Source organism: Delphinus delphis, chromosome 6 (assembly GCF_949987515.2).
Source record: "Delphinus delphis chromosome 6, mDelDel1.2, whole genome shotgun sequence".
NCBI lineage: Eukaryota > Metazoa > Chordata > Mammalia > Artiodactyla > Delphinidae > Delphinus > Delphinus delphis.
In genome coordinates this window covers 64,715,306-64,741,784 of record NC_082688.1, presented here as the reverse complement: position 1 = coordinate 64,741,784, position 26,479 = coordinate 64,715,306, and the positions used below count along the sequence as shown (strand labels likewise).

Here is a 26,479-nt window from a genome sequence, read left to right as displayed (position 1 = left end):
GATTTGGCTACCACTTCTTAGTATAACCCTGAGTTTCCATCTTTTTGGACAAGGAAAAAAATATTCATTTTCCTCAGTAACTAACATCGCTAAGAGTTGTGGAATATAATTGAAAGTGAAGTAGCCAAGTCTCTGGGGAAGGTATGTACGTGGAGAACAAGACAAAGAGGAAATAGGGTATTACTATAAACTTTATGCCCTCCCTCTTGGGGTTCTGAGCAAACTGCAGAGTAGGAGTATGTGCATCAACCAAATAAATCCATCCAACAAATGTCTACTGAGGCAAGTACTACTGTGGAATCTTGGCATGTAAAATGAAGTTAGCCTCAATGCACTCTCAATCTCTTGGCAGAGATAATACACATCAGATTTTGGTGTTATGATACAGATGCTAAACTAAGAACTAAGGAAACACAAAGTTGGGAGGGGGCAGAATTCTGAATTTAGATGGATGAAAAAGTAGGAAAAGACGGAACCATAGAAAGCGTCACAGACTGCAAAATTTCAGACCTGACCATCACAGGATAATATAGGAATTTGTTAAGAGAATGAGCATTTCAGTCAACGTGGGTCAAAAAATAAACAGTCTGAACAAACGTAAGACACTGTGAAGACATATGTGTTTACGAAGCTGAGAGTACTTTACTGTGGCTGAAGCAAGACAAAGAGAGGGCAACGGCAATAGAAGAAGCTGGAAAAATTAACATAGAGCCACAAAGAAAAGGGCCTTAGATTACGTGACATGAAGTTGGACTTTATTCTGAAAGCCACAGGGAGACATTGATTGTTTTTTAATAAATGGAGGGAGACAAGAACAGATCAATACTTTAGAAAGATAAATTTGGTGATGGTGTGAAGGCTCGATTATTGGGGAATGGAGACAGAGTGATCAGGTTCAAAATGATTATAAAAGGGAGTCTTTGGGGCTTCCCTGGTAGCACACCGCAATGAAGAGTAGTCCCCACTCGCCACAACTAGAGAAAGCCTGTGCGCAGCAACAAAGACCCAACACAGTCAAAAATAAATTTAAAAAATAAAAATAGGGCTTCCCCGGTGACGCAGCAGTTAAGAATCCACCTGCCAATGCAGGGGACACGGGTTCGAGCCCTGGTCCAGGAAGATCCCACGTGCCACAGAGCAACTAAGCCCATGAGCCACAACTGCTGAGCCCGCGTATCACAACGACTTAAGCCTGCACGCCCAGAGCCTGTGTTCCCCAACAAGAGAAGCCACCGCAGTGAGAAGCCCGCACACCACAACGAAGAGTAGCCCCGGCTCGCCGCAACCAAAGAAAAGCCCACACACAGCAATGAAGACCCAGCGCAGCCAAAAATAAAATAAATTTATTTTTTAAAAAAGCGGGAGGAGTCTTTGAAATCATTAGATCTATCGATTATAAACCCTAACCCCACCTCCATCTAGGTAACATTGTTTTATGCACTTAAAAAAAAAGAAAAACACCTGAATCAGTTTGAAAACACTGTAATTCAGACTTTCCACTAATTCATTTAGTTTTCCCAATTATTCCAAAGAACAGAGGTTTTATTATGTATAGCTTTGTTGTAAACAGTGTCTCCAGTTTTGAAATTTTATATCAATGCCACCAAAATTACTTTCATACAATTATCTCATGGCATGTAGTAAGAAAAAAAACCTGTTAAACATCCAATTTGACCCAATAAAGTAACTGCCATAGGGTTTTCTTTTTTATCCTTACCATTACAAGTTCTTCCTGTAATTCACTGCAACTGTTTTCATTATACTGGAGTCTCTTTGAAAGGTCTATAATTACTTTCTTCTGTTCCTCGATTTCTTCATTTAGTTTCTTGTTTTTGGAGAAATACTCTCTCTCTAATCTGAAAAGTTAAAGTGTCAGAGCAGGTTTTTCAAATATGCTTTTATCAGGTCCTATTATACAACTTTAACACAAGTCGCAGATGTATTATATATCATGGTTTCATGCCCAGAGGTTTTAAAGGTCACTTCTCATTTTCTCAAATAGAAAGAATTGTACATTCTTAAATGAAAGACTCTGAAGGAATAACAGTTGAGGCCAATAGATAACATGTAGAGGTGGAAGTTGAAAAAGTGGCATAATATGCATGTTATCTAGAAATACAAAGTTAAATATCAGAAGAAACAGCTATAAGAATTAAAATTGGTTGCTTCAAAGGAGAAGAAACTGGTCGTAGAAAGCAATGGGGTACCAAAATGTGGTTTTTCATGAGCTTAAAAGCACTATTTTACTTTTTAGATTATGTACAAGTGCTAACTTTATTAAAATCAAATTTTAATTTAAAAATTAGTAATCAGCAAATATAAAATTAAATGCACCTGGTATTTGGTGCTGTTTTATAAATAAAGTCCAAGTTGAGTCCAGTGAAATGGTGAACAGCCCTTGCTGTCAGTAATCTCATGCACAACCCAAAGAAGTTGGCTCCTATGCTTCTGCCAACAGCCCCACTCAAGAGGAATGAGTAGGGCGGGAGTAAACTGAAGGTTCAAGGGAGCCCCAGTCTCTCTGAATCCAACAGAGAAGAGTCAGGACTTGACAGATGGAGGATTTTAGGCAAGAAAGGAAAGGGAGAAGAAGGAAACTTGTAGTTAAGAGCCGTTCTTTCCTACTGGATTCCCATTTTGTTGTTGTTGTTGTTATTGTTGTTTAAGAGTTCAGCTAAGAATTTGACAACAGTACAGCTGTTTTAAAAAATAGCCATCTTCAGGCTATCTTTTACCAAGAACATAAACAATAATAGTGCCACAAGTTATAATACTGGGTTGGCTAAAAAGTTCATTCAGTTTTTTCAGTAATTTGGCTCTAGTATACCTTAGTTGTCTTTACCTTCATTCGAAACAATTTTGTTACACTGTACTGTGACAGCTGTCATATCAGCGTGCATTTAAAAAAACTTATCAAATTTGGTGAATTTTTGTGTAGCCATTTGGATACTGAAGATGGAAGAAAAAAGCAAATTTTTGGCATATTTTGGCAAATTTTTGGCATATTTTACGCAACTGAAACACAAAAAAAAGATTTGCGCAGTGTATGGAGAAGGTGCTGTGACTGATCGAACGTGTCAAAAGTGGTTTGCGAAGTTTTGTGCTGGAGATCTCTCGCTGGATGATGCTCCACGGTCGGGTAGACCAGTTGAAGTTGATAGTGATCAAATTGAGACATTAACTGAGAACAATCAATGTTATACCACGTGGGAGACAGCCGACATACTCAAAATATCCTAATCAAGCACTGAAAATCATTTGCACCAGCTTGGTTACGTTAATCGCTTTGATGTTTGAGTTCCACATAAGTTAAGTGAAAAAAAACCTTTATGACCGTATTTCCCGACGTGATTCTCTACTGAAGCGTAACAAAAATGTTCCGTTTTTAAAACAAATTGTGACGAGTGATGAAAAGTGTACAATAATGTGGAACGGAAGAGATCGTGGAGCAAGCGAAATGAACCACCACCAACCACACCAAAGGTCGGTCTTCATCCAAAGAAGGTGATGTTGTGTATACGGTGGGATTGGAAGGGAGTGAAAACCAAACAATTAATTCCAACAAGTACTGCTCTCAATTAGACCAACTGAAAGTGGCACTCGACGAAAAGCATCCGGAATTAGTCAACAGAAAACACATAATCTTCCATCAGGATAATGCAAGACTGCATGTTTCTTTGATGATCAGGCAAAAACTGTTACAGCTTGGCTGGGAAGTTCTGATTCACCCGCCATATTCACCAGACATTGCACCTTCGGATTTCCATTGATTTCGGTCTTTACAAAATTCTCTTAATGGAAAAAATTTCAATTCCCTGGAAGACAGTAAAAGGCACCTGGAACAGTTCTCTGCTCAAAAAAATTAAAAGTTTTGGGAAGATGGAATTATGAAGTTACCTGAAAAATGGCAGAAGTTAGTGGAACAAAATGGTGAATACATTGTTCAATAAAGTTCTTGGTGAAAATAAAAAATGTGTCTTTTATTTTTACTTAAAAACCAAAGGAACTTTTTGGCCAACCCAGTACTTTTGTACTTCTTTTTATACTTTTGGTTGATGTATTTAGAAAAATAAAGAAGTCCCTAAATACTGAATGTAATAAAATAAATAAATTTAGATTCAGTCTGTTCAGTATCATATCCTTGACTAGCATTATTTTAAACTAAATTTAAACTTAAACTAGATGTAAGGATTATCAGGATCTTCTCCCTACCATTGCCCAACAATCAGTTAGTTACAACAGCTAATGAAGACCTGACACATTGAAGGGAATTCCCTGGCGGTCCAGTGGTTAGGTCTCTGTGCTTTCACTGCCAAAGGCACAGGTTCGATCCCTGGTGGGGGAATTAAGATCCCACAAGCCGCTCAGTGTGGCCAAAAATTTCAAGTATAAAAAAAATTACTGAAAAATTTTAGTTTTATACTGTAAGTTTTCAATGGAAAAAAATTTATAACTAAGAAAATTTAATTAGAGGAATATAGAGAATATATATTCTTTCTAAAATTATACATTATATGTATTCATTAAAATAGCCTGTTATTCAAATTCTTAGCTGAGTTCTTCAAAAGATATGTTTAATATATAATAATTTTACTTATTATATTATTATATGTAATATTTAATATATAATAATATATTAAATATATACATATATTCCATCTAATATATATGTATACATATATATTCCACTGAAAATAGTTTCATGCAGGAATATTCACTGTTATGAAACTGTTGGCCAAAATTAAAACTCTAAAATACACACACAGCTTTTTTCTCCTGCCTTTTAATGAGATCCTGCCTAGATCTACCTGGAAGGAAACAGAAGTTTAAAACCCTTAACCACCTGCAAGGTTCAGGCAGCATTTCCTCTATAACCTCGTTATCACCAACTGCTAAATCAGATCTATCCAAAAGGTAAAAGAATGTCCTACCCCAAAACTCACTGCTCTCAGAGTTGTAAATTAAAGGTATTATTTACCTTAAAGACCTAAAATATCAATTCTCCTTTTGAAATACATTATCCAAAACTTAGAACTACTTTGAAAAATTAATACTTGAGAGTTTGTGACTCTAAAAGATTTTAAAGACGATTCTGAAAAAGAATCAGACGTATAGGTGGAAAATGAAATAACTTATCCAATCATCCCTCATGTCATATCAGTCCTTCTCATACCACTGATAAATGGAAAGGAAGTGGCTGTCGTATGACATACAATGACAAGAAGGAGGGGATGGGGGAGAGAAGTCACAGAAACTATCAATGAGTCGTGGACTTTAATTACTACTTAATTTTTACTGTTTCTTGTTTATTTATTAATATTATTAGTAACTTTTATTATAGACAGTTATATAGGGATGAAGAACAGATAAGGGACATTATATTAAAGCATTTAGGATTGTCAGCTGGTGCTTAGCTGTAATACATAATTAATATTTAGAACTGTTAGTTTGTGTTTATTGGAATACAAAACTTGAGTAAAATTTTTCAAGCACCAAAACACAAATAATAGCAAAACGAACATAAGGAAAAAATTTACTCTGGAGTCCAATTTTAAAAGTGCATAGGTTACAATCTTGGAGCTTAAACGTTAGCAATTATCTTAGAATTCCTCTAATCCAACCTTTGCAGAGCTCTCTTTTTCGGTATCCATGACAAAGAATCATCTACCCCCTGTTTCGAACTTTCCAAGGCAGAGAGTTCACTAGTTCCCCAAAGAAGCCTATTATTTCACTGCTGGAAAGCTTTAATTGTTGGGAGTACAGTCTGACTTCTTACAGTTTCACTAGTAGGTCATAATCATTACCTCAAAGCAACAGTAAAGAAGCCTGTACTATATGCTACATAAAGGCCCTTCAAACATATTTATATATAAATGTGCAGATTCAAGATATGATTCAAAGGAAATAAAGGAGCATAAGTCCTTAGAATAATGTTCACAGAATGTCATTTAAGTCATTCTGGAGGAAGCAAGAAAATTCAGTTAAGAATTACTCATTTAATGTATTATAAGCATTATTAATAAAGGTAATCACAGTTAAAGAGTTTTAAATTTTTTCAAACTTGTCTTTCAAGTGCCATCTTTATAATTCCTGCCATACTCACAACTCTAAATAATACTTTTCTTTAAATTAACTCACATCGTAAGTTAAATGAAGTATTTTAAAAGGAAACTATATTATAACTGTAAATGGAAAACTACTATCTGTCATAAATAAACTTTAAAAATAAATACATAACTCTAATATATCAACCTATTATCATGTCATGTACCAATGGTGGTACACATTTCCTCCTCTGAGAGGAAATGGCTTAAAATGTCTACTATTGACTTATTTTTGGAAGCATATTAAATAGCTATAGACTTCTTAAAAAATTTTACAGAACTTTTCAGATGATAGACATATGAATTGAAAAAGGTTAAAATCAACAGGAGTCAGAAAGATCCTGACTCTACACTTAGCTGTGTGTCCTTACCCTCGTTAGGCCTCAATTTTCACATCTGTAGAACAGCGATAAAAAAGAGTAGCTACCTCATAGGGTGTTATAAATTAAATAAAACCATGCAATGCTAGGTATGGAGTGAGCCACATACATGTTAGCCCCCGTAGCAGTATTATTCCTACTATTATTTCTACAGTTTACGAATATCTCAAACATTACCCATCTCCCACAGAGCCCATTTTAGGTGGCCTAGAAGTCAAGGCCTTAAAGATACTATTACATCAGTAAATACAAAATATATTAATATATTTACTTTCTAGTATAAGAAAGTATTTCTGCATTTCTGAGACTCCTTGGAATTGCCATGATACTTCAAAATCCAACAGAGCATTTCCATATTTACCTAGTACTACACATTCATACTCATGTAGATTTCATAAACTCTTAATATTAATTTAGATTGTTTTACAGTATAACACTTACATATTTAGTTTTGCAAAGCTCTCTTGTGCATTATGCTTTTCTCGTTCATATGCACTTTCAACTTCTTTGAATTCATTCTTGATCATTTCCAAATCAGCAACAGCTTCTGCTTGGCTGGCCTTTTCTACCTGCAAAGCTCCTTCAAGGTCTCGAATCCGTAACTACCAGATGACAGAAAAGTAATTAAAGCAAGAAAGGAAACACTAGCACCAATCTCAAATTGAGTAGAATACTTTATCAAACAGCAGATTATCATTCATCCAAACAAGTCTTTCTTTCTGTTTTTGGTTTAAAAAAGGAAAATAAACAAAGGGCAGTTTATTCCCTTTCTCAACATGTGTAATGGAAGAGAAGAGTGGAAGAATACAGACTCAACTGTGCTATGAAAAGGGACAGGCGTATACAATATAATGTGTCCCATCAAAGTGCCTAATTTTGATCTACTAACCCATTTGGACATTTTTTTTATAAACATAATAAATTAAGCGGTTTTTGAAAACTAGAGGGAAGTATCCTTCCTCTCTTTTGAGAAACATTATTATATGAACATCTTTATAAGCCTAACAAAGTTAACAGATCTTTTTATTCCTGGAGATTTCTTACTGTAGAAAAGCAAAATATTTATTATCAAATAATACTATTGGGCTTCCCTGGTGGCGCAGTGGTTGAGAGTCCGCCTGCCGATGCAGGGGACACGGTTCCGTGCCCCGGTCTGGGAAGATCCCACATGCCGCGGAGCGGCTGGGCCCGTGAGCCATGGCCGCTGAGCCTGCGCGTCCGGAGCCTGTGCTCCGCAATGGGAGAGGCCACAACAGTGAGAGGCCCACGTACCGCAAAAAAAAAAAAAAAAAAAAAATCAAATTTGACTAAAATATTTGTGGGTGTAGTAATATGATATCTAGGATTTGCTTCAAAATAATCTGGGGGTGGTGGAGTAGAAGAGCGCTAATATTATAGATAAAACACAACTGTCCTGTGAGATAAGTCTTGAAGCTGAGTGATGGGTACACGGGGAGTCCATTTTACTATTCTCTCTACTTTTTCATGTACTTGAAATTTTACACAACAAGACATTTTAAAAACTAGATTCCCTGTATATGCCAACAGTGGAATAGATAAAGTGCATATCCATAAAAGAATAATTTGTAGCTATAAAAAGGCTACAAAATAACTTTTGAAAAGCAAGTTGTCTACAAGGTTCTCTGTGTAGTGTTAATACATATTGGGAGAAGCAGAGTCCAGATTATTGTATGTAGTATGCTATATTTTAGCATATACAAGTGGAAAAAATAAGGATAGACAGCAGGAAAGAGAGAACAATAGGAGAGACAAGTGAAAGCAAGAGTTCCCGATCGCCTCAATTTTGTTTTAATTTTTGAACTATGTGAATATTTTATCTTTTTAGAAAATTAAGTTAAGAATAAAAAAATAGCTTGCTAAAGCTCACAAAAGGAGGGTGGTAGGAAAAAAATGCTTCACACTGGATAGAAAATGGGGCTTTAGAACTGTAAGTCTCAGGTTTGAGTCGCAGCTCTACAAATCAACTTATATGCCCTTGGGCATATTAAACTCCAAAAGCCTGAGGTTCCTCATCTGTAAACAGTAAATACTAACAATAACAATAATAATAATAATATACAGACTCTACAGGGTGGCTACAAAGACCTAATGAGACAACATTTATTTAATATTAATTTGTATTTAACATTAAATGTAAATATATAATAACTATTTAATAAGTGTTTAGATAAATATTTATTAGGCACTTAATATGTGCCAGGCAATGTAGTGCTCACGGTATATACAATCATCATGAAAATATACAGTCTCAGCTCTTGTTAGGAAAGGACAGACCATAAGAGAACATAGGCAAGTGCTTCCTGTCACAGAAGCAGGCCCAAAGGGCCATGAAATCAGAAAAAAGCTATGAACTCTGTGTGACACAAGCTTCCCAGGGATGGCAAAACATAACCTGAGTTAGGAAAAATGAACTCACCAAAAAACGAAGCGCAGGAAATATGAAAACGTTTCATAAATTAATCCATACAAATAGTAATCACCAGAATTATTTCTAATTATCCAAAACTATTTTGGATTAATTGAAACACCTATTCTCTTACACTAAAGTAAGGAAGTAGAATAGGTATGTAGATACAATACAACTTTGTACATTTTCAAATTTGGTCTTTTAAACTATTTTTCTTTGTTGTTATTATGTCTAAACCCAGTGTACAAGTAAAAATTAATAAGTCTAGGAAACATTTTCTTCTATCTACATTGGTATGTTCTTTCAGAAACTATGCACATTCAATCACAAATGATAAACCAATCCAACTGAAAGAAAAATAGACAAACAATTCCAAGTCACTCTTGTGAATCTACTTTCTCATTTTTATGACATAGCATCCAAACAAATTTAATAACAGAATACTTCAAACATATTTTTAACTCCCATTTATAGTAAGATGGTGATTAATTACAACTCAGTAGTCTCATTTGTTTTTAAACTACTCTGAAACTGAATTTTACTGGGTGTACCTCACTAAAAATATTTGTCAATATTTATAGATCTATGATTCAAATACACACTTTTGCTTTTTTCCTAAGTTAGAGCACTAAGTTGGGTATCAAATATTAATTTTTAATTATATGAGTAAAAAATACACATGTAACAATTTTCATTTTTATACCTATTAACTATATATTCCCAGTGATATAACTACAATGAAAAACTTAATTTTGAATTCTACTTCTTGCATGAATTTAAAACTTCAGCCTTATTGCCTATTAATGCCATTTTGGGTAATCCAATCATTTTTTTCTAAAAAAAAACAACCAAAAAAGCTTAACTAAAAAAAAAAAAAAAAAGCTTAACTTACACAAATTTGCTTTACATATAGATGCACTCAAATACATGGGTCTGACCACCTAGAGGGGTGGGATAGGGAGGGTGGGAGGGAGGGAGATGCAAGAGGGAAGAGATATGGGGACATATGTATATGTATAACTGATTCACTTTGTTATAAAGCAGAAACTGACACACCATTGTAAAGCAATTATACTCTAATAAAGATGTTAAAAAAAAATACATGGGTCTGATAATTTTGCAGGTAAAAGGCATTTCATTAAAGATAAAAGTAAAAAACAATTATTTTAAAATTCTTACAAAGTTAGTTGCATCCTAGTTAAGACCTGTTTAAATAATAAAACTCTGCAAATTCTATTAATTAATTTTTAATATGGGGAAAAGTCTAAGTCTTTTTTAAAAAACCAAATTAAATTATGGACTTGGACTTATGGAACTTTATGTAAAACTATTTACAACAAAGGCTGAGGGTCAGACTTGGTCCAGGACAGTAGTTTGCCAACCCCCAGTTAAAATGCCTTTACTAACCTTAGGAGTTCCTTCTCATTCTCTAAGCCCTAGGGAAATGGACGCTTTCCTTAGGATGCCTTCATTCAGTTCCCCTCTCAGATTTAATCCTTCTCTTTATTACGCTCCCATAGTACTTTAGTATTTAATATTTCTACCTATACATCAACATATATAGGTACACAGTATCTCTGGTAATGGAATTTTGAGTCCCAAAAGGAGCTCATTCACCTTTATGCCTTCAGCTCTTAATATAGTGACAGGTGATATGCACAGGATATGCACTCAATCAATGAAGGTGCATATTTTAAAATGTTTTCAGAAAGAAATTCATCCCAAGGTTGTTGATAAAAAGAACACTCTGATCAGCAGATCTTCCTGTAACGCGCCAGATGGCAAACACATTGGACTTTGCAGAACGTGAGGTCTCTGTCGCAGCTACTCCACTTTGCCAAGGTAGCACAAAGCCACCATGGACAAGATAAAACTTCATAAGCACGCTCAGTGGGTAAGATTCAGCCTGTGGGGTGTAGTGTGCCAGCTCCTCTCTAATAGAGTAAAGACTATCTTCAACTATATCATTATAGTAAATAGAATAACGCGTCTTAACAACATGCTACCTGCTCTAAACGCACACCTTAGTTCTCTGAACATAATGCTGTTTTTCCCAGCTTAATAAAATCCATTAAAAAAATGTTGTTCACATTTTACCTGAATAATTTCAGAATTAAATTTTGATTCCAAATGTGCTGCTCTCTCTGCTTCAATATCTTCTTCTAATTTCCTCACTCTTAGAGTAGTTGCCTGAAAACATTAAGTTTAAACATTGGAATTTAAATTGAATATAGGCCACTATATTGTAATTAACACTTTGGATTACTATAGCCTCATTTTTTCATTTGCAAGAGCATAAAAGTCATGTTGCAAAAAGTAATGCTCGGGAAGAATGCTCCAGAGCTTGTTTTCTTTTTCTTTATTCAGTTATACTTTACATGTAATAAATTACACATATTGAAATTGTATAACATGGTAAGTTTTGTATATATACACCCACGAAATCATTGCCATAATCAAGACAGACAAATATTTCTGTTACCCCAGAAGATTCCTTGTGTCCCTTGGTAACCCCGTCATCCAGTTCTCACCACCCCACCCCTAACCCCTAAGTAAACACTGATCTGCTTTTTTGTCACTATAGATCATTTCCTGTTTTCCAGAATTCAATATAAATTGAATCACACAGTGCATATTATTTATTGCCTGGCTTCTTTCTCCCCACAAAATTATTTTGAGTTTCATCCATGTGGTTGCACATATCAATAGTTCACTTTTGGGCTTCCCTGGTGACGCAGTGGTTGAGAGTCCGCCTGCCGATGCAGGGGACACGGGTTCGTGCCCCGGTCCGGGAAGATCCCACATGCCGCGGAGCAGCTGTGCCCGTGAGCCATGGCCGCTGAGCCTGCGCGTCCGGAGCCTGTTGCTCCGCAACGGGAGAGGCCACAACAGTGAGAGGCCCGCGTAACCCCCCCCCCAAAAAAAAAAAACCCCCCAAAAAAATAGTTCACTTTTTACTGTTAAAGTGTTTCACTGTGTTGATACACCACAATCGGTTTATCAGTTCACCTACTGATGGACATTTGAATTGGATGCTATACAAAGGAATATATATAGGGCTATATTAGGGCTATACAAAGGAATCTTCTATGAGCAATTATGTATAAATCTTTGTATGGACATACACTTTCATTTCTCTAGGATAAATAGTGAAAGACAGAATGACTGGGTCAGATGGTAGGCGTATGTTTAATGTTTTATGAAACTGACAAACTGTTTCACAAACTGTTTCCAATTTCATACATCTTCACCAACACTTGGCATGGTAGTCTTTTGGGTTATTTGGGGGCAAGGGTTAGACATTCAAATAGGAATGTAATGGTATCTCATTTTAGTTTCAATTTTCATTTTCCTAATAATTAATGGCATTGAGCATCTTTTCATGTATTTATTTACTATCTGTACATCTTTTCTGGTGAAGTTTCTGCTTAAATCTTTTTCTCTTTTTTTTTTTTTTTTTTTTCCCCGGTACGCGGGCCTCTCACTGCTGTGGCCTCTCCCGTTGCGGAGCACAGGCTCCGGACGCGGAGGCTCAGCGGCCATGGCTCACGGGCCCAGCCGCTCCGCGGCATGTGGGATCTTCCCGGTCCGGGGCACGAACCCGCGTCCCCTGCATCGGCAGGCGGACTCTCAACCACTGCGCCACCAGGGAAGCCCCTTTTTCTCATTTTTTAATTGGGCTGTTTGTTTTTTTATTATTGAATCTTGAAAATTCATTATATAATCTGGATACAAGTCATTTGTTGGGTACGTGATTTGCAAATATTTACTCCCAAATATTGTCTACAGCTTGTCTTTCCATTCTCTTAACGTTAGTGTCTTTCACATAGCAAAAGTTTTTGTTATGACAAAGTCTAATTTATTAGTTTTTCAAGCTGGAGTCAGCCCCGCCACACCTGGAGTCCTGTCTGTCAAATATAGATAGTTCAACAGTGAAAGAGAAAGACAATAGTAATTTCCTTTCCTTTCTTAGATAAAATTTGGGCAATAAATGTTTCTATTCGTTATACTTACTCTGTCATTTAGCCTTAGCTATAGGTTTTTTTTTTTTAAATGCTCGGCTTGATTAGTTTGATTTTTCCTCTTTTCTCCCACCATTTCTTTTTTGCATACAGAGATGGTAATGTATCACAACCAGAAGGGGCATAAATAAAAATAGGATAATCCAAAAACTAATCAAGTGGTCTGTGGATAAGTGGGAAATGACTACACTTTTCCTTGAGCAAAACATGTTCCTATAATGTCTGCTACAGTGCAGAGCATAAACACAAAAAAGGTGAAAAAAAACCCAGTGCCCATCAACTGATGAATGGATAAACAAAATGTGGTATATCCATACAATGGAATATTATTCAGCCATAAAAAGGAATTAAGTACCAACACATGCCACAACATAGATTAACCTTGAAAATATATGTTAAGCGAAAGATACCAGACACAAAAGACCACATATTAAATGACTTCATTTATATGAAATGGCCAGAATAGGCAAATTCATAGAGATAGAAAGTGTATGAGTGGTTTCCAATAGCTGGGGACAGGGGAAGGAAGGAATGAGCACTGACTGCTAATGGGCATAAAGTTTCTTATTGGGGTGATAAGAATGTTCCAGAATCAGATAGTGGCAATGGTTTCATAACCCTGAACTGCATACTTTAAAAGAGTGTATTCAATACTACGTGAACCATATCTCAATAAAAAATAAAAAGAATCCCTAAGTGTAAGAACCAATGACATTTCAAAGAAGTGACTGCCACCTATGTCAAGCTTCTTCATTTCTGTTTAAAAGTTCCTCTCAATGCTGACTTTGAATCCTAGAACAAGGGATCCCCACTGGTTGTAGGTACGAAGGTGATACATACTAGATCAGAAAAATTCTTAATGGTTAGCCAGATTAAAATGAGTATTACCCTAGGTAGGGCCAATACTAGTAAAAAAAAAATTTTTTTTAATGTAATGCCACAAGATGAAGTTCCTGTCCTTGAAGAACTAAAGTCAACTTTCTCAATATTCAAAATACTTGTGTTAGGTTCTGCAAGTCAGAAGTCTAACCAGTGTCAAGGAAATAACCCATAGACATTGAGAATAAAGGATCAAAACAGGCAAAAAGCTAATAAAGTGCAAATAGAAGAAACCAGTCTAATAATGTTAATATATTCTTTTATATTCCAAAAGGCATTTACATAGTTTTATCAAAATAAGTGTTATTTTATTAAAATACAGAATATTCAGTGATTCCATGATAAAAGAGGCAAAATTTTCATTTTTCATGTACATGTTGTCATATGAATCAATTTATCTGATTTCACTCCAAAAGTCACGAAGACTTTTTTTTTCTGCCTAAACCAAAATCAAACGGGTTGAAATAATAAACCAGAGATCTCACCTTTATTTCCATACCTTCCTGTCTTAAATGTCCAGAAGAAAACAAATTTATAAACTGTTTATTAATTACTAAAACAATAAATTAATCAGTAAGGATGGCAAAAAAAATCTTCACATATTTAAACAAATTTCTTCAAGAGTGTGTTTTGTTGACATAATTAAAGCCCTCCTAATAAATACTTTTTAAAAATCTTCTAGTCTGGTGAATTAATTCTTATCTCCAGCAGAGGGTGCTAGAGGAACATCAACTTGCTGTTCACAAATATTTTTCTCCAATATCACCTAAGAGAACTAGTACAACAATCATTATCTCCAATCCTAATATAATCAACATAGCAAGAGCAGAAAGCATAAGAGAATTCAGATTAAAGTACAAAATCCAACACAAATTCATATATACCCCCGGCCAATTTAACTATATATAAATTTGCCTATAGTACAAGGATTACACTATATACTGTCTGTTCCCTAATACTATGAACAACAGAGTTCTTTATGTGACACAAAATGATCACATATTTTACCATTTATTAGCTGGCTGTCACGTCCTTTCTGACTGCAATATACTGCCAAGAGATTTTTATTCCAGTAAATTCTGTGTTCATTGTACCCAAATTTTTTTATTTTTATTCCAGTAAATTCTGTGTTCATTGTATGGGTACAATTTTTTTTATTTTATAATTTGTATCTCACTAAATCACAATAAGCCCAGTTAGATAGTCTACTCCACTTAAGAAAAGTGAGTGTTCATTCTTTGAAGAAGGTAACATAGAAAACATTATTTTATCATAACACAGGGCATGAGCCGCCAACTCCAATTCACAAGCAGAACTAATGAAACACATCCAGACCACATTTGTTCTCCACACCACATCTGCTCCCATGGCTTCCATGGGCCTGTTCCAAAGTTTCACAAAAATTATGAAAACATATGTGTTCAAGGAATTTGCTGAGACACTGGGCAAAAGCAGCTCCTACTACATTCTTGCCTCCTCAAATAGAATATGCCCAGCCCAGAGGATATACATGAACTTAAAGGGATTAGTCAAGCAGAAAAACCTTGATATATGAAATTTAGCCCACTAAAATGGACATCAAGAAAAATAAGGGAGGAAATATCACACAAGTACCTACCAATCAAAGACTTCTCAGTAGTGTGTTAGGTAGTACTGTTTCCAAAACAGTTGTACAAAGTTTACCCCAGAATATCAATAGCTGTATAAATAGGAAGTGGTTGTTTATTTAACTATTGTTCCAGATTTTATCACCTGATATTTCCCATTAATGAAAACTCTTATAAGTAACCAATATAGTAATAATCCATCTTCAAAAAGATGATTCTAAGGGACTGATTAATTCTATAATGGTTATTTTAGTGGTAAGTATATGTATTATATTTTAGTGGTTGTAAATAATATATTAAATGTGTTAACAATTAATGACAATTAACTACAATCCTTATTCCCTACCTGTGTAGGAGAAAACAAGAGTAGTTACTATACTTGGAGCTCTTAAACTGAAGATCTCAAAGTATTTTTTGTTACCAAAAAAGATATCTTAGAGAGTCAGAATCTCTAAGGACCAGAATTTACAAGCCACAAATTCTGCTTGGCATGGTAATAAATTAATTTAGCATCTTTAAAATCATCTTTACCTTTTCTAGCAGTAAAAACTTCAGTAATTAACAAAATTTTTAATGAACTTCCAGTTTTAAAATCCATTATGAACATAAATACAAAAATGTATAATACTTATAAGCACAACAGTATAACCCAGGTGATTTATTTACCTTTTATAGTTGGTAATCAACACAAACAGGTGTTTAAAAATCATTCCTACAAACACATGATGGCTTTAAAAAGATGATTCATATGCGATTGCTTCACGGACAATACAAAAGGTGAGAATCATTTTTCTTTTCCTTTTTCACTTGAGTATGGTATATGTATAAGTAAAAAACTACATTCTACCCTTCTTTACGTTACCATAATATAGAATATGACTGACAGAAGCAATTCAGAATTTATTTTCAAAGACTGCTCTCTCTCCACTGTAATCTTCACAAGATTCTTCAGTTCACTCAGAATTAGGTTTGCATCTTCTCTTTTCTCTTTTCTTATTGAGTTAAACTTATTTCCCATGATTTAAAAAAAAAAACCTCCCCTAGTTGTAAAGAGGTTTATAAAAGCCACGGATATTTCTTTTTCCAGTTCACTTTTCCCTTGGTTCTCTGGTATCCAGCACCACATTTAGAAAATTGGATTGGGAATTTGTTATTTTTTTAATCTAAGAAAACACTGATCCATGTTAAGATGATTAAGCCAACAATGGTCTATAACATATCAGATTTTTTTTAATTTTTATGCACACACACACACACACACACATATATATAAACTTCTTTGGCCCAGGCACATAAAGAAATCACCTCTTCATGAAATGTAACTGTTGAAGCTTCATTAAAATTTAAAACATTTATTAGGCTAAACGTCTATTAGTTGCCTTAGTCTGATATTACTGACATTAAATAATGTGTTCTATTAAATTAAAATTTTAACAATTTTCCTCTTTATTATTATTTTATTTTATATTAATCCTTTTTTAAAAATACCAATGATTATAAGCACCTAGAATTACTAGTACTTAATGTCTCCACAACTGAATGTTAAACTACATAAACTGCTCTCTAGGAATTTAACTTCTCCTTCATTATGTCATCACCTGGTCAAAGAGCCAATACAAAATACATTCACTTAAATATAAAGCAAAAATTTGTAAGGTGTCTAAACATGAAGAATTGTAGGTAAGTCACAGGACTATACTTGTCCACTTAGAAAATTTTTATAAATAGAATAAAACTAGACTCTCTGGACACCCTCAAAACTTCAATTCCCCCAAAGCAGAGACCTGGTATTATCAAAAGTATTTACAGAGTAGCTAAGAAAAAACTCAATATAAAACTAGTCTAAAACAATTTTATATTTACAACATTAATCAATTAAAAAAAAAAGAAATTGGGGCAAGTAAGTATTTTACAAGAAACTAAATCAATACTGAGTTATCCAAAAACAAATCCTAAAGTTTAGGCATTAGACACTACCTCAATTGAGTCAAAAGTGACTTATCAAGAATCTTATCAACAAAAATCACTGTTACCTAGCACTTCTTCATACCTATAAGGCAATTAAAATGTTTTTAGTGATGATCATAGAGTTTTATAGCATCCTAAAGTGACTTCTATATGATCTTTTTAAATTCTAAGTATATTCAGAACTTTATTCTAATCCTTTTCTAATAGGCCATCCACAAACCACATGATATTAAAAATGATGATATAAAATATGATGATGCACTCCTGAATTTTCTGGCCTGAAAAAATGTTCAGCACAAATGACAAATAAGCTAAAAATATTACTTGGAATATAATCTCACTTTTAAATTTCTTTCTCTAACCTCATATAAAATTAGACCATATGTGGTAAGCGTATGAGTAATTTATCTTTGTCAAGTTCAAGTTCATAATCTGGCATTATTACTGAGAGTTCCTATACACTCCACACCCCGTTTTCCCTATTAAAACATCTGACAATCATATAACACAAAGAACCCATTAAAAATGTATAATGGATCTGAATAACTATTTCTCCAACAATATACAAATGGCCAATAAGCACATGAAATGATATTCAGCATCATCAGTCATCAGAGAAATGCAAAGCAAAACCACGAGATACCATTATACACCCACTAAAGTGGTTATAATTAGAAAGACTAATAATAACAAGTGTTGGTGAGGATCTGAAGACACTGGAACCCTCATGCATTGCTGCTGGGGATGTAAAATGGTGCCTCCACTATGCAAAACAGTCTGACAGCCCCTCAAAAAGTTAAACATAGAGATATGTCACCTAGCATGCCCACTCCTAGGTGAAACTGAAAACATGTCCACACAAAAACTTGTACACAAATGTTCATGGAGGCATTATTCATGATAGCCAAAAAGTGAAAACAGCATAAATGTCTATCAACTGATGAATGGATATACAAAATGTGGTCTATAATACAATGGGAGATTATTTAGTAATAAAGAGGCATGAAGTGCTGATACATGATACAACATGGATGAATCCTTAAAACATCCTGTTATGTGAAAAACAATCACCAAAGACCACATATTGCATGATTCCACTAATATGAAATGTTCAGAACAGGCAAATATATACAAGCAGAAGTAAATTAATGTTTTTTTAGGGATGAGAGGAATGGGGAAAGAGGAGAGTGATAGCTAATGGGTGTGGGGTTTCTTACTGAGGTGATGAAAACATGCTCCAATCGACTGTAGTGATAGCTGTACAACTCTGTGAATATACTAAAAACCACTGAATTGTACCCTATAAATGGGTGAATTTGTAGCATGCAAATTATATCTCAGTAAAGTTTGGGTTTTTTTTAAATCATCAGTATGAAGAGTTTAACCTGCAGGCATCCACCTCCACCCTAATTAGCCTACAACTACCCCCCCACCAACCGCTACACAAACTCACAAACTGGAGGTTTATTATCTGGAAAATGTCACTCTGAAGCCAAGGTTGGACATAGAGATACATGGGGTGGGCAGAGCAGGGGTAGGGGGGTTGGTGTACAGACTGAAGCCAGGGGAAATTCTGTATACTGAATAGTATGAAACAGATTTTTCCTCCATTTCTTTCTTCCATTTAATAACCACCAAAGAGGAAACTAGCAGGTCACTCCTTGTAGAAACAAAGAGAAAAGTCCTATGGATTGTAACATTTCACCACTTCCCAATGAAATATTTGGCACATCTCATCACTCTACAGTAAGGTTTCCCTAAGGCCAATACTTACATTCAACTGCCTACTCAACATCTCCACATGGATGTCTAACGGGCATGTCAAATTTAACATCTCTAAAACCAAACTCCTCATCTCTCCCGAATTTACTCCACTTGCATTCTTGGCCAGGTTGAGTAAATGACAGTGCCATTCCCCCAAAGGCTCAAGCCAAAATCTTTGGCATTATCTTTTACTCCCTTTCTTTTTCTCTCACAAGCCATGTCCAATAAATCTGCAAATCCTACTGGTTCTATCTTCCAAAACACATACAAATCTGACTACCTCCTCTACCACTACTTTGGTCTAAAGCACCATAATCTCTCATGTAATTACTTTAATAGTTTCCTAAATGGCCTCTTACAATCTGTCTTTCAAGGAGTATACAGAATGATGCTTCTAAAACAAATTAGAGGGGACATGTCATTCCTCTGCTTAAAACCTTTCAATGGCTTTCCATCTCAGAAAGAAAGCCAGAGTTCTTACAATGAACTCCAAAAGACCTTCAAGACTCTATAACATCTGCCTACCATTCTCTACACCCTACTAGTCTCTCTCTTGCTCAATCCATTTCAATCACAATGGCCTACTTGCTATTCCTCAAACTTTCCAAGCACACTCGCATCTCATGGCCTTTACACTTTCTATTCCTTCTACCTAGAATCTCTTCCTCCAGATAGCCACATGGCTCAATCCCTTTCTTCCTTCAGGTCTCTGCTCAAATGCCATCTTATCAAGTCAGGCTTCCTTGACCACTAACACAAGAAGGTAACCATTCCACCCCACCATTTATTACTCCCCTCGTCTCCTTTATTCCTCTCCATAGGGCTTATCAAATTCTATTTCATTTCATGTGTGATTCTCCCTGACAAGAGTATCAATTTCAAGAGGGAAGAGGCTTTGTTTTGTTCACTGCTATGCCTCAAACACCCAAAAGTGTGCCTGACACTCTCGAGGTTTTCTGAATAAATAAATGAATACAGTAGTCATAATATAGGATCAGGATGCTATAAAAATGGTACAGAGAACAAGAGCCCTCAGAAACTAAAAAGAAAACATAAAATATTCAATTAGAAGATTAGAAAAGTCAAGTAAATCTCCCACGAACCAACAACAACAAAAATACAAAGAGAAAGACAACAAAAGGTAAGAAAAGCAAAACATCAACCAGTTGGCCTACCAACTGAACAATTAAAAACCCAAGAAAGAGAGAATAAAAAAACCCTGAGCAGGAAATTATGAAGAAATAACACAAGAGAATTACACAAAATAAAGATCATGAGTCTCCTAACTAAAATGGCCACCAAATGCCCTGAACACAAAAAAAATCTATACTAAGAATCATTGTTTATCTTTGATGTTCTGAAATTTTATAGTTAGTGGGAACTCTATAGCAGAAATAGCTTGGTGTCTTCACAAATACAAGGGAAAAAGAAAGCTATAGATGGAGAACCTATAGATTGAGAGACTTAAGAGACATATCAACCAATTATAATGTGTAGACCTACTAGGGATTCTGATTCAAACAAACTGTAATCATACATACATTTTTATGCCATATATGTAGCAATATGAAATTTAAATAATATCTGGATATTTGATTATATTAAGTAATTACTGTTAATTTAAGTTTGATATTGATAACGTGGTTCTAAATAAAAGGCCCCTTATTTTTTAGAAATATTTATGGTTAAAATGATATGATGACTGGGATTTGTTTCAATATAATATGGGAAGAAGGAAAGTGAATAGGGGTATGAATGATTCAAGATAATCCATAAATGAATATTTTTTTTTTTTTTTGGTACGCAGGCCTGTCACTGTTGTGGCCTCTCCCATTGCGGGGCACAGGCTCCGGACACGCAGGCTCAGCGGCCATGGCTCACAGGCCCAGCCGCTCCGCGGCATGTGGGATCCTCCCGGACCGGGCACGAACCCGTGTCCCCTGCATCGGCAGGCAGACTCTCAACCACTGCGCCACCAGGGAAGCCCTAAATGAAAAATTTTTGAAGCTGGTGATGGGTACCATTACTGTACTATGCTGTCTACCTTTTTTAATATTTAAAGTTTTCTATTTAAAAAAAGTGAAAAAAAAAAAAAAGGGAACCCTCATGCACAATGGGTGAGAATGTAAACTGGTACAACCACTATGGAAAATAGTATGGAGAGTCCTCAAAAAATTAAAAATAGAAAAATAAAAAAATAAAACTACCATATGATCCAGCAATCCCACTTTTTGGTATTTATCCAAAGAAAACAAAAACACTACTTAGAAAAGATATATGGGGCTTCCCTGGTGGCACGGTGTGCTCTGCAACGGCAGAGGCCACAGCAGTGAGAGGACCACATACCGCAAAAAAAAAAAAAAAAAAAAAAAGATATATGCACCCCTATGTTCACTGCAGCATTATTCACAACAGCAAAGCTATGGTAGCAAACTAGGTGCCCACCAACAGATGAATGGATAAAGATGTGAGATATATATATATGATATATATATATATATCATTTTATATACATATATAATGCAATATTACTCATCGATAAAAAGAATGAAATCTTGATATTTGCAACAACATGGATGGACCTAGAGGGTATTAACCTAAGTGAAATAAGTCAGACAGAGAAAGACAAATACTATATGATTTCACTTACATGTGGAATCTAAAAATGCAAAACAAATGAACAAACATGACAAAACAAAAACAGTTACAGCTACAGAGAACAGGTGATTGTCAGAGGGTAGGGCATGGGAGGGGAAGAAAGATACAGGTGAAGGCGATTAAGAGGTACAAACTCTCAGCTGCAAAATAAATAAGTCACGGGTATGAAATGTATAGGGTAGGGAATATAGCCAGTAACTAGGTAGTATTTTTTGTGTGTTGACAAATCATAACCAGACTTACGGTGATCATTTTGAAATGTATAGAAATATCAAATCACTATGTTGTGTAATAGGAACTCACATAGTGTTGTAGGTCAATTATACTTCAAAAACAATCAACCTCATAGAAAAAGAGATCAGATTTATGGTTACCAGAGGCAGAGGGGTGAGGGGAGGGGTAACTGGATGAAGGCAGTGAAAGGTACAAACTTCCAGTTATAAGATAAATAAGTACTACGGATGTAATGTGTAACATGTTATACATAATTAATACTGCTGTATGTTATATATGAAAGTTGCTAAGAGTTATTCCTAAGAGTTCTCATCATAAGAAAAAACTGTTTTTTTCTGTTTCTTTAATTTTTTATCTATATGAGATGATAGATGTTCACCAAACTTATTTTCATAATCACTGCATGATGTATGTAAATCAATAATTATGCTCTATACCTTAAGCTTATACAGCGCTGTATGTCGATTATATCTCACTAACTGGAAGAAAAAAAGTCTTAAAAAAAAAAGAGGGCTTCCCTGGTGGCGCAGTGGTTGAGAGTCCGCCTGCCGATGCAGGGGACACGGGTTCGTGCCCCGCTCCGGGAAGATCCCACGTGCTGCAGAGCGGCTAGGCCCGTGAGCCATGGCTGCTGAGCCTGCACGTCCAGAGCCTGTGCTCCGCAACGGGAGAGGCCACAACAGTGAGAGGCCCGCGTACCGCAGGAAAACAAAAAAAAAATAGAGAAACAGGAAAACTTTCAGAGAGGAAGAGTGAGAAAAGGGTCACCACAAGGGAACACAAACAAGAATAACATCAGGCCTCTCAACAGTGACAGAAGAGACTGGGAACGAGGGAGGCAAGGCCTTTAAATTCTGAAAGAAAGAATTCCATCCTAAAATTCTATATTCAGCCAAATTCTATATACTTTAATACTTTATTGATTAAAAAAATCATGTTCAGATATGCAAGATCAAATAAAACTTAGCTCCCATACACCCTTTTTTTAGAAGCTACTAGTCTATGTACTCCAACGAAGTGAAGAAGGCAAGAGACCTAAGAAACTGGAGATCCAACACAGGATAATGAAAAAGTCCCCAGGTGACAGCTATGCCATATGCCTAGAAAGCAATGAGGAGATGGAACAGGAGAGAGACCCAGAAGAACATGGTAATTTTCTGAGAACAGACCCTATAAAGCAGCCAAACAGAATTCCTTCAAGGTTTTAAAAATTTACACACCCACCATCATGGTACAAGAATTTTTAACACCACCCTCACCAGTGCTGGGTACTATCATTTTCTTTAATCTTATTTTGAGTGTTACTGTCTTTCTTACATTATGGTGAGGTGGAGCATTTTTCCTATGTTTGTTATCCATCTGAAATTATTCTTTCATATCTTCTTTGATTTACTTGGTAGATTTTTTCATAAAGTCCTTTCTCTTATCAAATAGTAGGGGATTTAGAGAGACAGAAATATATTTACCCTTTGCTGTAAATATTTTTCTCATTTGGTTGTCTTTTTATTCAAAGTGGGGATTTTACTTACATATGACTTTAATCTCTCCTAGTCAAAGCTATAAATCCATTCCTAAATATTTTGTTCCTTGGTTTTTATGATTAGTAGTAAGTCATAATGACTCAGAGAGCAGAAAAAATTAAACTACATTTTCTTCTTATTTTATCATTGTTTTTAATATTTCACTCTTTTTAATCCAACTGGAATTTATTTTAGAATATAATGTAAGATAGGAATCTAATTTTATTTTGTCCCAAATAGTTAACCAATCATTTCAACACAATTCACTGAATAATTTTTCCTATCCTTACTGATTTAAAATGATATACTCTACAAGTCTACTACTGACCTTTCAATTCTGACATTGAAAGTCTGGTCTTAGAGGTATTGTACTTTTTGGCCACTCAACAATCTTTCCCCTTCTTTTTTTACCAGCACCCTAATTTCTATATAAGAATTTATTTGGGGGGCTTTAATTTTAGCATAATTAGAGGGCAAATTACCTCTTGGGGTAATTATTACTTGGGGCAAATTACCTCTTTCAATCAAATGTTCTCTTCCAGATTAGAATCCTGACCAAAGTTACAAAAAGAATAAAAACTATTGGTACCAATTCACCTCAGCTTCATCTATCATTTCTGCTACCAAGAACTCTGGAGATGCTCTGGGACTCATATAATTTCTAAGCTGATTCCCCAACATTCCTTGTGATTCTGTGGATATGATTCCCATATTCTTCCACTGAATTCCCTATTTATGTTAACCAAAGTCGGTTTCTGTTGCATACAACCAAAAAAACACGATTGATATATTACTGAAGTTTTATAATCTGTACTAACTTCTGGTATAGTAAGTGCCCACTCATTACTCTTACCAAAATGTTTTATAGATCCTCATGTGGATGAACTTTAGAATCTGTCTTCCCAAGATAATTCCACTCAATCTTTGATTGGAACTGCTTTAACCCATAATATAATCTAGGGAGGATTCATAACTTTACACTGTTAAGGGTTCCCAAAATGTCTCATCATTTTCTTTTAAGACTCTCAGTTAAATTTCATAATTTTTAACGTATTTGTTGTTAACTGTATTCCTGTTTTTGTCACTATGGTGACAAAAACTTTTTTAGTATCTTATTCTCTGATTATTACTAGCATATTAGAGTGTAACATAATTGCTATATATTATTTTCTTCTTGACCTCCTTATTGAATGTTCTTACTAGTGTCAATAATTTCAAAGATGAGTTTCTTGACCATTTAGGGTTATTAGCATACCATCTGAAAATAATCAGAATCATACCCCCCTTCTTTCCAAAAATTATAATTTTTTATCACTGTTCTTGCTTTTATATATTTCTTTGGCTAAAATTCTCAGCACAGTGTTAACTGACAGAAGTGAGTTTAATGAGAGTACCTCCAGCATTTTATCATTAAATACTCTTTATAAATGTTTATTTACTTTATAAGAATTATAAATTATGTTTAAGACAAACTTCTTTATCTATTGAAATACTTAATTTCCCACAAAGCAAAAGAAAATTTTTTTTAAAAATTAAAAAATAAATTAGCTATCTCTCAAGATTAAAGTGGTTATCAGTATCATTTACTCACAAAAATCATATTTTTTCATTTGTAAACTAATGCTCCTTTTCCCATCTAAAGTCTAACCTGGGGACTTCCCTCATGGCACAGTGGTTAAGAATCTTCCTGCCAATGCAGGGGACACAGGTTCAAGCCCTGGTCCAGGAAGATCCCACTTGCTGCAGAGCAACTAAGCCCATGCACAACAACTACCGAGCCTGAACTCTAGAGCTCGCAAGCCACAACTACTGAGGCCGCATGTCACAACTACTGAAGCTCATGTGCCCAGAGCCTGTACTCCACAACAAGAGAAGCCACCACAATGAGAAGCCCATGCAACGCAACGAAGAGTAGCCCCCACTCGCCACAACTAGAGAAAGCCCGCATGCAGCAATGAAGACCCAACATAGCCAAAAATAAGTAATATAAATAAAAATAAATTTATAAAAAAATAAAAAATAAAAATAAATAAAGTCTAACCTGAAAAGCACTCCACAAAACTATGTAGCTAGTACATAGCATTCAAACTACAAAATTAGAATTTAATATCTTTTCTTGTGTTGCTTCCTCAAACTTGTAATATAAACAATTACCTTCAAACTTTTCAAATATTCCAGGACAATTAATTATTAAAAATGAATAGTTTTTTTTTTAATTTGGAGCAAGATATAATTTACTCAAATACAAAAGTTTTCAAGGAAGCCAATATTCAATATATATAAATGTCAAAAAATTATATTTTATTACAGAGTAAAACTTTGTCCTTAAATAACTAACTAGCCATCAGATATGTGCTATAAAAGAATGAGAAAATATACCTCAAACTCTTTTCTAAGACGTTCCTCTCGTTGAGTGCTAAATTCAAATTCACTTTTCTGTCGACGTAAAAGGTCAGAGCACTCCATGTGTTCGGCTTCTAATTTTTCTACTTTCTCATGCATATTTTGTAAAGCATTATCTTGCTCCTAGAAAATAGTTCATTTTTGCATCAATAAAGTTTATAAGCCAACAATGACTAAAATTTATTCTATAAAATACAGTAAGCAACTAAACCTGTACTTCAACCATAATAATAGGTTAATTTATATAAGCAAGAGAGGCCAAGATATTCTCTAGCGATGTTTCAGAATATACATGTGTTTAAAAAGTGCTACTGGAGTTTTACAACTTAAAAAATCTAAATAAGGGAAGGACCTTCAAGATGGCGGAGGAGTAAGACGTGAAGACCACCTTCCTCCCCACAAATACATCATAAATACATCTAGGGCTTCCCTGATGGTGCAGTGGTTGGGAATCCACCTGCCAATGCAGGGGACATGGGTTCGAGCCTGGGTCCAGGAAGATCCCACATGCC

The 26,479-nt window shown here is 35.0% G+C and overlaps 1 protein-coding gene across 1 annotated transcript in view; it reads right to left on the bottom strand.

Moving 5' to 3' along the window:
- CCDC171 (coiled-coil domain containing 171) overlaps positions 1 to 26,479 on the bottom strand; it is a 357,858-nt gene that overhangs the window by 264,859 nt on the left and 66,520 nt on the right. The window contains exons 8-11 of the mRNA XM_060013466.1: positions 25,944 to 26,090; positions 11,010 to 11,102; positions 6,926 to 7,086; positions 1,718 to 1,856 (exon numbers count right to left, since the gene is read on the bottom strand). Of these exons, the coding sequence (XP_059869449.1) occupies positions 1,718 to 1,856; positions 6,926 to 7,086; positions 11,010 to 11,102; positions 25,944 to 26,090 (540 nt within the window). The remainder of the gene's footprint in view (positions 1 to 1,717; positions 1,857 to 6,925; positions 7,087 to 11,009; positions 11,103 to 25,943; positions 26,091 to 26,479) is intronic.